The sequence below is a fragment of the Carcharodon carcharias genome, chromosome 12 (assembly GCF_017639515.1).
Source record: "Carcharodon carcharias isolate sCarCar2 chromosome 12, sCarCar2.pri, whole genome shotgun sequence".
NCBI lineage: Eukaryota > Metazoa > Chordata > Chondrichthyes > Lamniformes > Lamnidae > Carcharodon > Carcharodon carcharias.
In genome coordinates, this window is record NC_054478.1 from 33,098,800 (window position 1) to 33,112,318 (window position 13,519).

The following is a 13,519-nucleotide window of genomic DNA, read 5'->3' on the forward strand; positions in this document are numbered from 1 at the left end:
TAGGAAGGGGGGCGGACAGCGAAATCAGCTGTCTGCCCGCCGAACTGTCAATGGCCAGTTAAGGCCATTGACAGGCTAACTAAGATCATTAAAGACCTGCCCGTCCAACCTTAAGGCTGGCGGGCAGGCCAGGAGCCCCAGTGTGCTCCTGATAGTACATGAAACCTCATCCACTGGCGGCATGAGGTTTCATGTCCGTTTTTAAAAAGTTTAATAAAGTTTATGTTGTTTTTATTAACATGTCCCATCTCGTGTGACATTGTCACATGAGGGGGACATGTTAATAATATTTTTATTGTTCTATTTTTTAACTTTTGTGCACTGTCACTAATCTCCCTGAGACAGCACTTAGTCTCAGGGAGCTGTGCACTCTTTCGTATGCATGCGCAAAAGAGCGCACTTTAACAGATGAGGATTCCCTCCCCCCACCCCCAACCGCACAGCAAGCGCGTAGCGCTTCCTGTCGGGCAGGCCGCTGGGTGGGCCTTAAGTGGCCCGCCCACTCAAAATAGCGGCAGGCTCTGTTTCGGCAGCGGGAGTTGGCTGTCCGCCCGCCGCCGAGCTGGTGGGGCCTGCATGCCCACCAGGGGCAAAATTCTGCCCTCTGTCACTGATTCAGGATTTTGGAAAGCACTGCCCATTGCTGTATAGAACTTTGTTTTGAGACAGTTGAGTGGTACAGAAATATTTCCTTGACTGAGCAGGGAATGTTATGACTGTTAGTTCTGGGCCATTGGAGAAAAAGATTTGTTTCAGCAGATCACATTGTTCCCGCTGTGATGTCTCCAGTTTTCCTTTTTGCTTTACATGTGCCTGGATTCTCAAGTCTCAAGTTTATCCAGCTGTGCTCTGATCTCATCTGCTTTTGATAACAAGACTGCAATTTAGTGCAATTTACAATTCAACCTGACATACAATGACAATCAACTTTCAAGCTCTTTTGGAGGTGAAGGTGGCATATTGGTAATGTCACTGGACTAGTAATCCAGAGGTGCCAGCCTAATGCTTTGCGAATATGGGTTCAAATCCCAGCATGGTAGAATTTAAATTCAATTAATACATCTGGAATCTAAAGCTAGTCTCAGTAATGGCGACCATGACAACTTTGGTCAATTGTTGTAAAGACCCATCTGAACCCATCTTAACTGCCCTCCGAACAAGGGCAATTAGGGATGGGCAATAGATGCTGGTTTAGCCGGCAATGCCCACATCCCATGAATGAATTTAAAAAAAACTTTGACATGGCCTAGCAAGCCACTCAGTTCAAGATCATTTAGGCCAGGCAACCAATGCTGGCCTAGCTAATGATGCCTGATTTCATGAAAAAAAAGGAAAATCTCCATGTTGTGCTGTCATTTTGGGTGTGACTTAGTAAGAAAACCACATGGATGCCATTTGAGTTTGTGTTTCTTAAACTGATAATTTATTATGCACCACAATCTCCCAACATTGGACGCCATTCTATTTTACAATTATTTTTCACACTTATTTTTCAAGCAACAATATAAGCAAGCCTGGCACAAGACAATCGCTAAAGGCCATGATATCCGGGCAGATGCCATTCCAATTGTCGCAGCCAAAGCTTCAAGAAACATCGCAAGTAATGTGAGTAAATTCCTTTTATGGTTCTTAGATTTAATTTGCTCAATAGACTGCTTTGCTAGGGCCACTGGCATGATAGATAGAGAGAATCAATCAGTGCCCTATAGAAGGAAAACCCGGTCCCGTTAGCTGATGATGCAAGGACTAGGGGACATAGATTTAAGGTTTTAGGCAAGGGATGCAAGGCTGATCTGAGGGAGAACTTTTTTAATGCAGCGAGTGGTAACAACCTGGAACTGCTGCTGTAGAGGGTGGTGGAAGCGGGTGCAATCAATCATTTCAAAAGGAAACAGGTTCGGAACTTGACGGAGATAAACTTGCAGGGCTATGGGGATAGAACGGGAATGGGAGCAAATGGATTGTTGTATGGAGAGCTGGAATAGACTTGATGGGCTGAGCAGCCATCTTTTATGCCTTAGATGTTTCCATGACTCTATGACATAGATTTCAAAAGGCAACTAAAATTAAGGTGCGTCAAATTGAAGGCAATGCATTGATAGGAAATTGATTGGAGGCTTGAAGCAGACACGAGATAAAAGGATAAGTCTTCAATTAGCAAACACTGACAAGCGGGATTCTACAGTGACTGGTGTTGGTGAAATTATCTGGAAGTGGATAGAGAGGAAACTATACCCACATTTGCTGATTTCACAATAATGAATTGTGAAGCAACAGAAAATTGCGGAAGGACACAGGAATATTAAACCAGTGGGAGGGTTGATGGCAGATGCAGATTATGCAAATTGAGGTGTTACAGTTTTATATTTAAGATTGGCAGATGGGAATGCTGGCATTTATTGCAAGGGGACTAGAATATAAAAGTGGGGAAGTTTTACTGCAGCTGTTCAGGGCCTTGGTGAGACCACATCTGGAGTACTGCGTGTAATTTTGGTCTCCTTATTTGAAAAAAGATATAATTGTATTAGAAGCAGTGCAGAGAGACCGTTCACTCGACTCATTCCTGGGATGAGGGGCTTATCTTATGAAGAAAGGTTGAACAGGTTGGGCTTATAAACCATTGGAGTTTAGAAGAATGAGAGGTGATCTTATTGAAATATATAAGATCCCGAGGAGACTTGATAAGGTAGGTACCAGGAGCATGTTTCCATTTGTAGGGGAGACAAGAACAGGTAGATACATTTTAACAATAAGATGTCTCCCTTTTAAGACTGAGATGAGGAGATTTTTTTTTTCTCTCAGAGAGTGGTTAGTATGTGGGATTCTTTCCCAGAAAGCAGTGGCCACTGAATTTATTCAAGGCCAAGTTAGACAGATTATTGATAGACAAGGGAGTCAAGGATTATGGAGGGCAGACAGGGAAGCAGAATTGAATTCACAACCAGGTCAGCCATGCTCTTATTGAATGGCGGAGCAGGCTTGAAGGGCTGAATGGCCTACTCCTGCTCCTAAGTCCGATGTTCCAATGTTCAAGCATAATGCAGAAGCATGGGCTGGGGGGCTTTTGTATTTAAGATGCATAAGACAATACAAGTTAGGTAACAGGGCAAAGAAACAAACAAAATAGCTAATGGGATCATGTTCTTCATTACATGAGGCAAAGCATGTAAAAGGAAGGAATTATGACTACAATTAAGCAGGGCACAAAAATATTAAGTTTAGTTTTGAGCACTTCACCTGAAGAAGGAGATACAGGTCTAGAGGGGAGAATAGCAATGGTATTCCAGGATGATACCTAGGTCTAAGATATCAGGTCTTAGCTATAGTGAGAGGTTGGTTTTAAATGGATTACATTCCCTAAAGATGAAGTTTAAGGGACCCCGCCGAGGTGTTGAAAATATTGAAGGAAGTTGGCCAGGTTATGTAGGAAAATACTTTACAGCAGAGTGGTATGGTTAAAATGAACAGCATAGGTGAATTTAAGGCGAATCAAGTTAGTGTATGAGGAACAAAGGAATAAAATGAAATATTAACTGGGTGAGATGAAGTAGGGTGGGAGGAGGCTTATGTGGAGTGTACACTTCAGCATAGACATTTTGGGCTGAATACCTCTATGCTGTAAAATTCTTTGTAGTTCCATTTTTAATACTTGGGTCTAAAGTAACACCTGGGCTTTGACTGCGCTTTACCCAGATAATACTTTAGGTAAGGCTTAAAACCTACCCCTCTGTCTTTTAATCTTTCTCTTCAGCTACCATATGCCCTAAGAGGGCATTGGCAACCATGGACTTCAATGGGTTGGCCCATGGTTATACTTGACATGGTGCTGCAATGGTTTACCATTGCCTTCTGCAGGTGGCTGACCAGTCTTTGGCCAGACATTGGCCAGCAAGTCTTGGAGGGGGACTTGAACCTGGAACTTCTGCCTCAGAGGCAGGGATGCTACCTACTGAGCCACAAGACCTCCCACTGTCTTTTATAAGGATCAAAACAAAGGGGTGTAATCTTAAAAATGAGACCTAATATGAATTTTTTCGCACAAAAGGTTATGAAAATGTGAAATATATTGTCCAGAAAGACCACAGATGAGAATAAACCAACGTATTTAAGAGGAAGAAAGATATTCACTTGGAAAATATAGTTAATAAGTATAAAGAGGGGGAGAAAGAGAGAGAGAGAGAGAGATAGGTAGGGCGAGAGAGAGAGAGACGGGGAATTAATGTTAAAGGGTAAAGCCGCCAAGGCTAATAAAATTAACACAGCTAACTAAGCTAAATACAATGCTTTCAGAGGCAAATGGGCTACTTCAGTGTAAATAGCTGGATTTTGCATTCAGTTATTAAGTAATGGAGCTTGCCATTGACCTCAAAGAAAGCTGCCTTCAAAGGTCTAACAACATCTGTGGTGCGGACTTTTCCTTTCCCGATGGCTGTTTAATTCTGACCCCAAGCAAAGGGATTGCCAGGCAAACTGTGTGGGGCTCTAACAGTGCACCCTAGGGAGGAGCATGGAATCACTGACAGCGACGTTTGGGTCTCCACATTAGTCTGCACATGTGCAGATTCTTGAAGCTGCTGACAGTTTCACCATCATTGTCATCATAAAATCTAGATGGTAATTTTCACTGTTCAACAAATGTGGTAATGAAAGGACAAAATTTAAAACAAAAACAATGAAAAGGGAAATTTGATAATATCATTTGCATAGAAGGTGGTCAAAATTTCCAATTCTCTACCATAACCCATTGTTGAAGAAGAATCAATAAATTATTTTCCAAGAAGGTCAGATAATTCATCCAAGAAAGAGGAATGTTAAAGGTCATGAGGAGCAAGTAAGAGAGTGTGATTAGTCTAAGGAGCTCATTTGAGGAAAGCTGGATGGTATGTTTCTGAGCGAGAACACAGAATAGCCTCCTGTTTTGCTGCATGATTCTATGATTCTATGCTTACGATGCCATCCCAGTGAATTATTTAAATTTCAGTTGGACTTCTGTTGCAAATGCTTACCACAAATTACTTTCATAGTACAGAACACACATTATGCCATTTATACAGTGCAGTGTGAGAGTAAGTGAGCAAAAATTCCTAATATGAAACCTGTTTGAAACACAACTTAAGTACAATGAAAGAAAGGTGATTTCTTGTGTGTCTCTCCACAGAAGAAGTATATAGTTAAGAAAAGTTTTAATTAACATCATGTAAGCAATAAGAGCTCACAATTATCTATTAGCAAAAAATGGACACAGTTGCACTCTGTGGTATTATTTTCTCCATTATCATTACAGTATAGATATAAAGAGGCCTATGAGAAGGAACGGGGTAAGCATGTTGGCTTCCGCAGCCTGCGAGATGACCCTAAGCTGGTCCACTCCATGCACGTAGCCAAGATTCAGTCTGACCGTGAATACAAGAAAGACTATGAGAAGAGCAAGACCAAGTATCACACACCACTGGACATGATTAACATTACTGCTGCCAAAAAGTCCCAGGAAGCAGCCAGCAACATCAACTACAGGAATCTGATCCATCACTACACGTACCTGCCAGATGCCATGAATGTGGCTCTGTCCAGGAACATGATGGACATACAGAGCGATGTAAGTAATCTTGTTTTACCTTACTAAGTCAATCTGTGTTAAATCAGTGAAATTTATGGCTGTCTCTCCTCGGATGGAATAAATACACTGTCCCCTTCGTCTCTATTAAACACTGTGTTGAGGATGTGGGCAGAGATTTACTGGAATGACACCAAAGATGAGGAACTTTAGTGACATGAAGAGACATGGGAAACCAAGATTATTCTGCTTCGGGCAAAGGAGGTTAAGGAGAGGCTTCATCGAAATGTTCAAAATAATGAAGGGTTTTGATAAAGTAGGAGGGCCAGGAACCAGAGGGGAGATGAGGAGAAAGCTTTTTACACAGTGGGTTGTTATAATCTAGAATGCACTGCCTGTGAACATGGATTGGATATATCCTTGTAAAAGAAAAAAAATGCTGGCCAGGCGGAGAGAGCAGGGGAATGGGTCTAACTGGATAGCTCTTTCAAAGAGCTGGCGCAGGTACAACAGGCCAAATGGCCTCCTTCTGTTTGTATGATTCTATGCTTATAATGCCAGAAAATAACATAAATTCAACCCTCCAAGCTTTTTTTTTCTGAAATATTACTTCTGCTTGCAATCCAGAGTAAAGGGGTCACTAGGTGGTAGAAGTCATACTGAGGTGAGTTTGCTAGAATGGAATGTCAGCATGTTAATTTCCTACAGTATTTCATTGCCCCTACCTCCTTTAATGTTTCCTTGCCTCAATGTAGCAGTTCCCTATGTATGCTTAGGGGTTTTGAAGTATAAAATCCCTTTTACTTAAAATATAAGTTCTGAATTCTTGATTTCTAATAATGGGGCCCTCAGTTGTGTCTGACCTAACAAGGTACCAGTAACTACTATTTATCAATCAAGCCAAATTTATGAATGTAAAATGTTACATATACTTAAACAGTGAAGATAAGATGGAAGATTCTTATTCTTCAAGGCCCTAGGATTCCGCAAGGGTTGCTAGCACAGGCGATGCCTTTCTTTTTCAGTCTCTGAAGTGATTATATGTTGAACTGTGTCCAGAAGAATTCCACCACAGGTAAACCATGGTAAAACTGTGCCAATGAAGACTTTGGGCAGAATCGTCCCACATTTGCACTAAGTGTGGTAGCGGGCGGGTAAAAGGACGTTTTACCCGTCGGCCACAATGGTGGCTTTCCACGCCATATCATCCGAAACCCACCACATTACTTATGCATTCCTGGCAAACGTGCCGTTTCCATGGCATCCGGGTTTCTAGTGCATCCGCCATGCCATCATATCGCCGCTTCATCACGCCAGGCGCTAAGCGCACACCTCTCAGTGTTTCCCCCACAACTGCTCAGGTGCAGGCGTTCTCCTAACCCGTGCTGCAAGGCTGCACTGTTAGCTTGAACCATGGGGGAGACTGATCCAAACTGGGGTTCTGCAGTCGACTAAAACGTTCATTAGTTTGCAGTCAGTGCCCAAAGGATAAACAGGTCTGGAGCATTTGGTGGCACTTTCATGCCTCTGCAGTGCTTGAGTGGGCAGATAAGCTAGTGGCCCGACACCAATCTTATCAATGTGGCTGCACCTGAGTTTTCTCAGCTGCAGAGGAGTGGTCACTTTATAAAAGATGTCCCTGATGCGTGGCCGCTTCCCTCACCCAACCCCCAACCTGCGCGTGCTTGCACACTACCTTCAACCACAACCACAGGGCAGTCTTTGCCTCTCAATGCACCTCAGTCTTGATGTCCAACAGGCGTCCGTGCAAGCGCTCTGCAACATTACTGTGCACTCACCTTTGAATTCCTCTCAAAATGCAGTCCGCCATGTTGCGAAACACATTGGTGTGCAATCACTCCGATGTGGGTGGGCGATCCAGTGGGGTGAGGATGAGTCCAGCTGGCTAGCCCTATAATGATATGCTGATGTATCACAATGAGGTTCCTGATGTCCGGTGGTGAGAAATGCAACCCGTAAACGAGGGGCTGAGCAGACATCGTTAACTGGTTTTACAATGTTGTGAAACTGATTTTTGGCCCTCTCGCCATATTGTCCACTCATGCCACCGAACACGTCTGATGCCAGCAGGCATGGATGATTACACCCTTTGATCTTCCAACTTTTATCCCTGCTTCTCACTGCTTCTCATCCCTTATTTGGAAATAGTCAAAATTAGCCACTTTCATTGGCTTAGGGTGAGGGCCATCTGGTGTCACCCCACCTTTGTAACTAGAATCATATAGACTGAAGACAAATGTCCATTCCTTATTTCCTGGGTCCCCAAAAGCACATTGCATTGTGAACAAACGACACAACTTTTCAGATACAGGACAGTTGTACAAATAATGTTACATCTTCTCATCAATACTACAACCTATCGTAAAACTTTTACATTAACATATTACCCAAGTCCCAAGGCAATTAAGAATAATAATTCCTACCGTAATATCGGGAAAAAATTGATTTCCTTTTAAAGTACAGGTGTTCTGTTCTACAGATATGGTAAATCAATTAAATCTAATAATACATTGTTTTGTTTAAAGGTAAGGTATCATGCTAAGTTCAGGCTGCTGAGCTCAACCCTTTTGTTTATTCCTTTAAAGCTGACAAAGGATCCCTCAATTGCACAGTGTGGTTAAAACAAATACAATTCCTTGAACCCAGAATTTTCAAAGCCTGTAAAGTAATTAAATCATCAACACCAGTTCCTCACAAACAGCTGTCATCCTTTCCCCAACCTGCCTGAACTGTAAATTGTTCCACTAGCAAAAATTTAAACTGAACTGTTTAAAAAGAGGTCAAGATAAAAAATCCATAAATGTTCTTCAGACCAACCTAAACCCTAAAAATTAATAGTGTTATCAAAATCTTACGTCTGGAAAGGAGTCTGGCGGACACAGTGCTGCCTGTTTAGTCATCTGAAATAATTTGCTGGCCATATAATTTGTTTACTTTTTTTTATTTATTCATGGTAGTGGGCGTCGCTGGCTAAGTCAGAATTTATTACCCAAAACTAACTGCCCTGAAGAAGGATGGATTTCTAGCTTCAGGTTCAGGAGAAATAAAATTTCCAAGGTTCATATTGCTCTGCATTTTGTACCAGACTTTATAAAATCTCCTCACATTTTGAATACTGATGAGACTCCAGTCTGAAAGCCAGTTAAAGTTTAATTTAGCAAAGAAATCCACCAACACAGTCAATTTTAGCTTCCTTTTTGGATTTTGTGCGTATTATCTTTTTGAGCCAGTGGGTATTTCAAATTGCAAATGAAAGAATCTGTTTAATCTGTGTGCTTTTACTACTTAACTCAAAATTATCCTTCTTAATTTCACCCTGCAGAACAATTACAAATTGGATTATAACACCTGGTTTAAAGGTCTCGGCTGGGCTCCTATTGGCTCTATAGATGTGGAGATGGCAAGGAAAGCAACTGACATAGCGAGTGAGAAGAAATATCGTCAACCTCCTGACACATTTACATTCACAAGCATCCCTGATTCTCTGGATATCGTTTTGGCCAAGAGTAATGCACAGATAATGAATAAGGTAAAGGTTATGGGACAAGCTCTTTTTCTGCAGACATCAGATTTTAATGTTTCTAATCCCCAGTTTCCGTCCTGCCCCCCTGCCCCCCCCCCCCGCCCCACAACCACGCCCCTGGAAGATATAGCTCCTCAGGTGTACCACAGCTAAGCCCTGCGCTCTCCTCAAGCAGTGGCTACATCGTCCAAACATTGTGCACTGAGCAGTGATCAGCAGCAGTAACTCTGGCTGATTCATTCCTTGCCCTTGGCATTTTAGCCAACTGTACAGCCCCACTGTAACCTTGCCTGCTACTAAAAGAAAGACTTGCATTTGTAAGTGCTTTTTAGACCATCAGACATCCCAAAGCACTTTACAGCCAATGAAGTATTTTTTGAAATGTAGTCATTATTATTGTAGGAAATGTGGCAGCTAATTTGCACACTGCTAGGTTCCACAAACAGCAATGCAATACTGGCCTGATAACCTGTTTCTTTGTTGTGCTGTTGATTGAGGGACCAATTTTGGCCAGCTCACTGGGGATAGCACGCTTTCTCTTTCAAAAATAGTGCCATTGGATCTTTCATATCCACCCAAGCAGGCAGATGGGGCCATAGTTTAACATCTCTTCTCAAAGTCAACACTGCAGCATACTTTCAGTACTGCACTGAAATGTCAGCCTTACTTTTTGTGCTCAAGCCTTGGACTGAGCCTAGAGCCCTGTGACTCAGACCTGAGAAAGCTACTAACTGAGTCATGGCTGACAATCACATATACTGGCAGTAGGTCCCAGTGCAAGTGGTCTGCATGTCTTGATGCTTTGCCTGGAGGTGCCTTTATCCACTGGAGGGAGTTGAGTGGGATTGAAGGGAATGAGTCTGTTCTTCCGATATTTCACCCAGGGTGGAAGACATACCTGTTGTTACAGAGATGCATGATGAAAGCTAAGTACTGGGCTCTATACAGAATCTCCCCATTCCCACCATATTTGAGCTCGGAGCTTGTCCAAGAAGCTAACTGTGTCAGGGGGCTATGTTCTACCATTTGCTGATTCGGAAGGTACATCACTAACTGCCCCATTTGAAGGATCGAAGCCATCAAGATAAGCGCTATCCTTTCTCATTCAGACTTTTTTGATATGTTACCTTTAAATTCATGGGAATCATTCTTACATTTTTTTGACAGAAATTATACACTGAAGCATGGGATAAAGACAAGAACAAGACCCATGTTATGCCAGACGCACCAGAAATTGTGTTGTCCAAAATCAACCAATTGAATATGAGTGATGTAAGTCATGACCACATTATGGCAAAATGAAAATATTATTTGGCTTCTGCTGTATTTGTGATCAAGCTGTGATTCTTGGTGAATCCTACTGCTAAAGATTACTTCTCAAATTTTGAGAAGCTAATTGTTTCCTTAAGCAAACTCCAGTGTTGAAAATTTTAAAATCACGGTTTAGCGTGGAAAGCCATGAGTGGGAAGAACAGTAACAGATACATTTCAGTGGGGAGAAGTTTGAAGTCACCCATTCAAGTTTGGAAAAGACAAACCAGAAAATTTTCTTGACGTGGAGGAGCAAAGGGATTTAGGTTTTTATGCACACAAGTCACTACTGTACAAGTACAGAAGTGGAAAAGTAGGCCAAACAAATTTTGGCCTTTATCTCAGGGGATGGAATTTAAAAATGGGGAAGTGTATTCAGCTTTGAGGATTAAATGCCAGGAAAGATATATTGGCCTTGGGTTCAACTAAAATGCTGTCAGGATGTAAAGGATTAAATTATGAGGAAAGATTGCGTAAATATTGCGTGTATCCCCTTGAGTGTAGAAGGTTGAGGAGTGATCTATTCTAGTTGTTTAAAAGGACAAGGGGTTTTGATAGTATAGATTTAAAGAAATTAATTGCTCTGGTGGGGAATCTAGAACAACGGGCATAATTTTAAAATCAGTGCTGAACCATTTCGGAGTGAAATTAGGAAGCACACAAAAATCGTTGAAGATCAACAATAAATAAAGCAGTGTAGGAGAGTCAGTTCATATAACTTCAGCTGTAATCAGATAGTGAATGGTGTTATCAACTTCCTAGCTTTCTGTTCTTTTTTTTTACAGAAATTATATAGATCCGGCTGGGAGAATTCAAAAAAGAAAGGCTATCACCTGATGCCAGATGCCATTTCAATAAAGGCAGCAAAGGCCTCAAGGGACATAGCCAGTGATGTAAGTTTTTTGGATATCTTTACCAGATTTAATCTATTACACAATTACTCCCTAGGAGACCTGATTTTCAGTATAGTCATCAAACTCATGTAAATATTTAAATGCAGCAGATGATATTATGGTTATTGTGCACAGGAGGATGGATAGTTTGGAACGCAGTATTTGCTAAATGACATTGGTCTTTTTTTTGAAGTTGCATCGTTACTAAACACAAGCATTGACAAACATTTTTACTGTATATACCTGTGCAAACGTTGATCTTGTGTAGAAGTTGACCCAATGATTTTTGGTGTAAACCTCATGTAAAACTCAAACCTAGTTTCTCAGAGAACAAAGCCCAGAAATTTCAGAACCCAAAGTACCTGGAGATGTTAATAATTCAATTTCATTGTACAATACAAATGAAAATGAGTAGCAGGTAAATAAATGTTTACACCATTTAAATGTTTAAGTTTGTTTTTATTTATTCAAATGATTAAAGCATTGTTGGTTTTTACTTTATTCCATTACAATGGCCTTTTTTTGGGCCCAAGTCAAACATGCATCAACCCCTCGAAAATATCACCCATGTAAAAATCAATCCCATGAGTTTTGACCTAAAAATTGGTCTTTAAAAATTTGGCATTTACATGAGTATATACATACTATTACAAGAAATGTATTCTTTACATATAATTGAACTATAACCTGCAAATCTAGTCCTAGCATTTTTACCTCCTATTTGGTTTGCATGAATATTTTTGTTGTGTTTCTCTGGTGTTACCATTAGAAAAAGTATCAGATGAAAGTTTCTGTGCGGGGATGTATGCTCATTCAATTAAAGGACAACAAGAAATGAGAAGCTTAAGCAGATTAGAGATATATTCGACAGTTTTCCAAGTGCCCTTTACTGCTGGCGAGCCTCACACTCTGTCTGCTGCACATAACTGGAAGCCAATATCGGAAATTAGTGTGCTGTCCGTAATTTTCCATCTGATCTTTTTAATTTTAATGGATGCAAAGTCTGTGGCAGGGTGCCACTGTTTCCCAATGCATACATCAGTGCATGAGTAATATGCAACTGGAAAACTGTCTTTTGGTCTGCAAAGCAAGATGAGGCCAATCACTGAAGTAGTGACCTCTTAAGATTCAAAAACCTTTGAAATCAATATTGTCAGCCTATCCCGTGTGGCTAATTTCACATTAGAACAACAGTATTAGTCTAGCATGTGAACAGTACGAGAAAACAGTTACACTTGTGCATGAAATTCAATGCAAGAGCTGCCTCAAGTAATGTTAATTGTGTCTTTCATTTTAGTACAAATACAAACAGGCCTATGAGAAAGAAAAGGGAAAGCACATTGGTTTCCGCAGTCTGCAGGATGACCCCAAGCTTGTCCACTTCATGAATGTTGCTAAACTTCAGTCAAATCGCGAGTACAAGAAAAACTATGAGAAGCTCAAGACAAGGTACAACACGCCAATGGACATGATCAGTATTACAGCTGCTAAACAATCTCAGGATGTGGCCAGCAACATTAACTACAAGAATCTCATCCATCGCTACATAACCCCTCCTGATGCGATGAGCTTGGAACTGGCCAAGAACATGATGAACATACAGAGTGATGTAAGTCACTAAAGTGAAATTGTATTAGGCATTTACCAATTACAATAACTGTACATTCTATATCCAATTTAAAAATGCAGAAGTACGAATGACTGTCCTACATTATGAATACGTTAGCATACACATCAGCCCTATTCAGTGACTCAGCTAGTTTGAGTAGCTGAGTAACAGAGATCAGGAAGGTTCAGGTTTGACAGCTGCTTGAAGGGTTTCAGCTGAGTGGCAGTGCTGCTGCCTTTGGGTCAAAAGGTTGTGGATTCAAGTCCTCTCCTGGCCTTATACACATGATGTAGGCAAACACCTCAGTACAATAGTTGGCAATGAAAAGGACAGTGGGGCATGCATTTATACAGTGCCTTTCATGACCTCAGGATGTCCTGTAGCACTTTACAAGCAACTGTAAGTATTTTTATTTGATGTGTAGTAACTGGTGTGATGCAAAAAATAGCGGTGTGGACTTTTCGAGGGGCTTCTAGACCTGAGTTCCCACTGCCTTTCCCAGCAGATGTGAAATCCCATCACATTATTTGAAGGAACGCAAGGAGTTCCCTGGTATCCTAGGTAACATCTACCTCTCCACTAGCATCACTAAAAATGACTAAACAGAT

At 41.3% G+C, this 13,519-nt stretch overlaps 1 protein-coding gene across 42 annotated transcripts in view; it reads left to right on the forward strand.

The window, feature by feature from the left end:
• The window catches only part of neb (nebulin), a 284,616-nt gene that overhangs the window by 72,917 nt on the left and 198,180 nt on the right, over positions 1-13,519 (forward strand). For all 42 annotated transcript variants that reach the window (XM_041201321.1, XM_041201334.1, XM_041201338.1 and 39 more), the window contains 6 exons: positions 1,498-1,605; positions 5,285-5,596; positions 8,898-9,104; positions 10,266-10,370; positions 11,195-11,302; positions 12,600-12,911. In XM_041201321.1, coding sequence (XP_041057255.1) covers positions 1,498-1,605; positions 5,285-5,596; positions 8,898-9,104; positions 10,266-10,370; positions 11,195-11,302; positions 12,600-12,911 — 1,152 coding nt within the window. The remainder of the gene's footprint in view (positions 1-1,497; positions 1,606-5,284; positions 5,597-8,897; positions 9,105-10,265; positions 10,371-11,194; positions 11,303-12,599; positions 12,912-13,519) is intronic.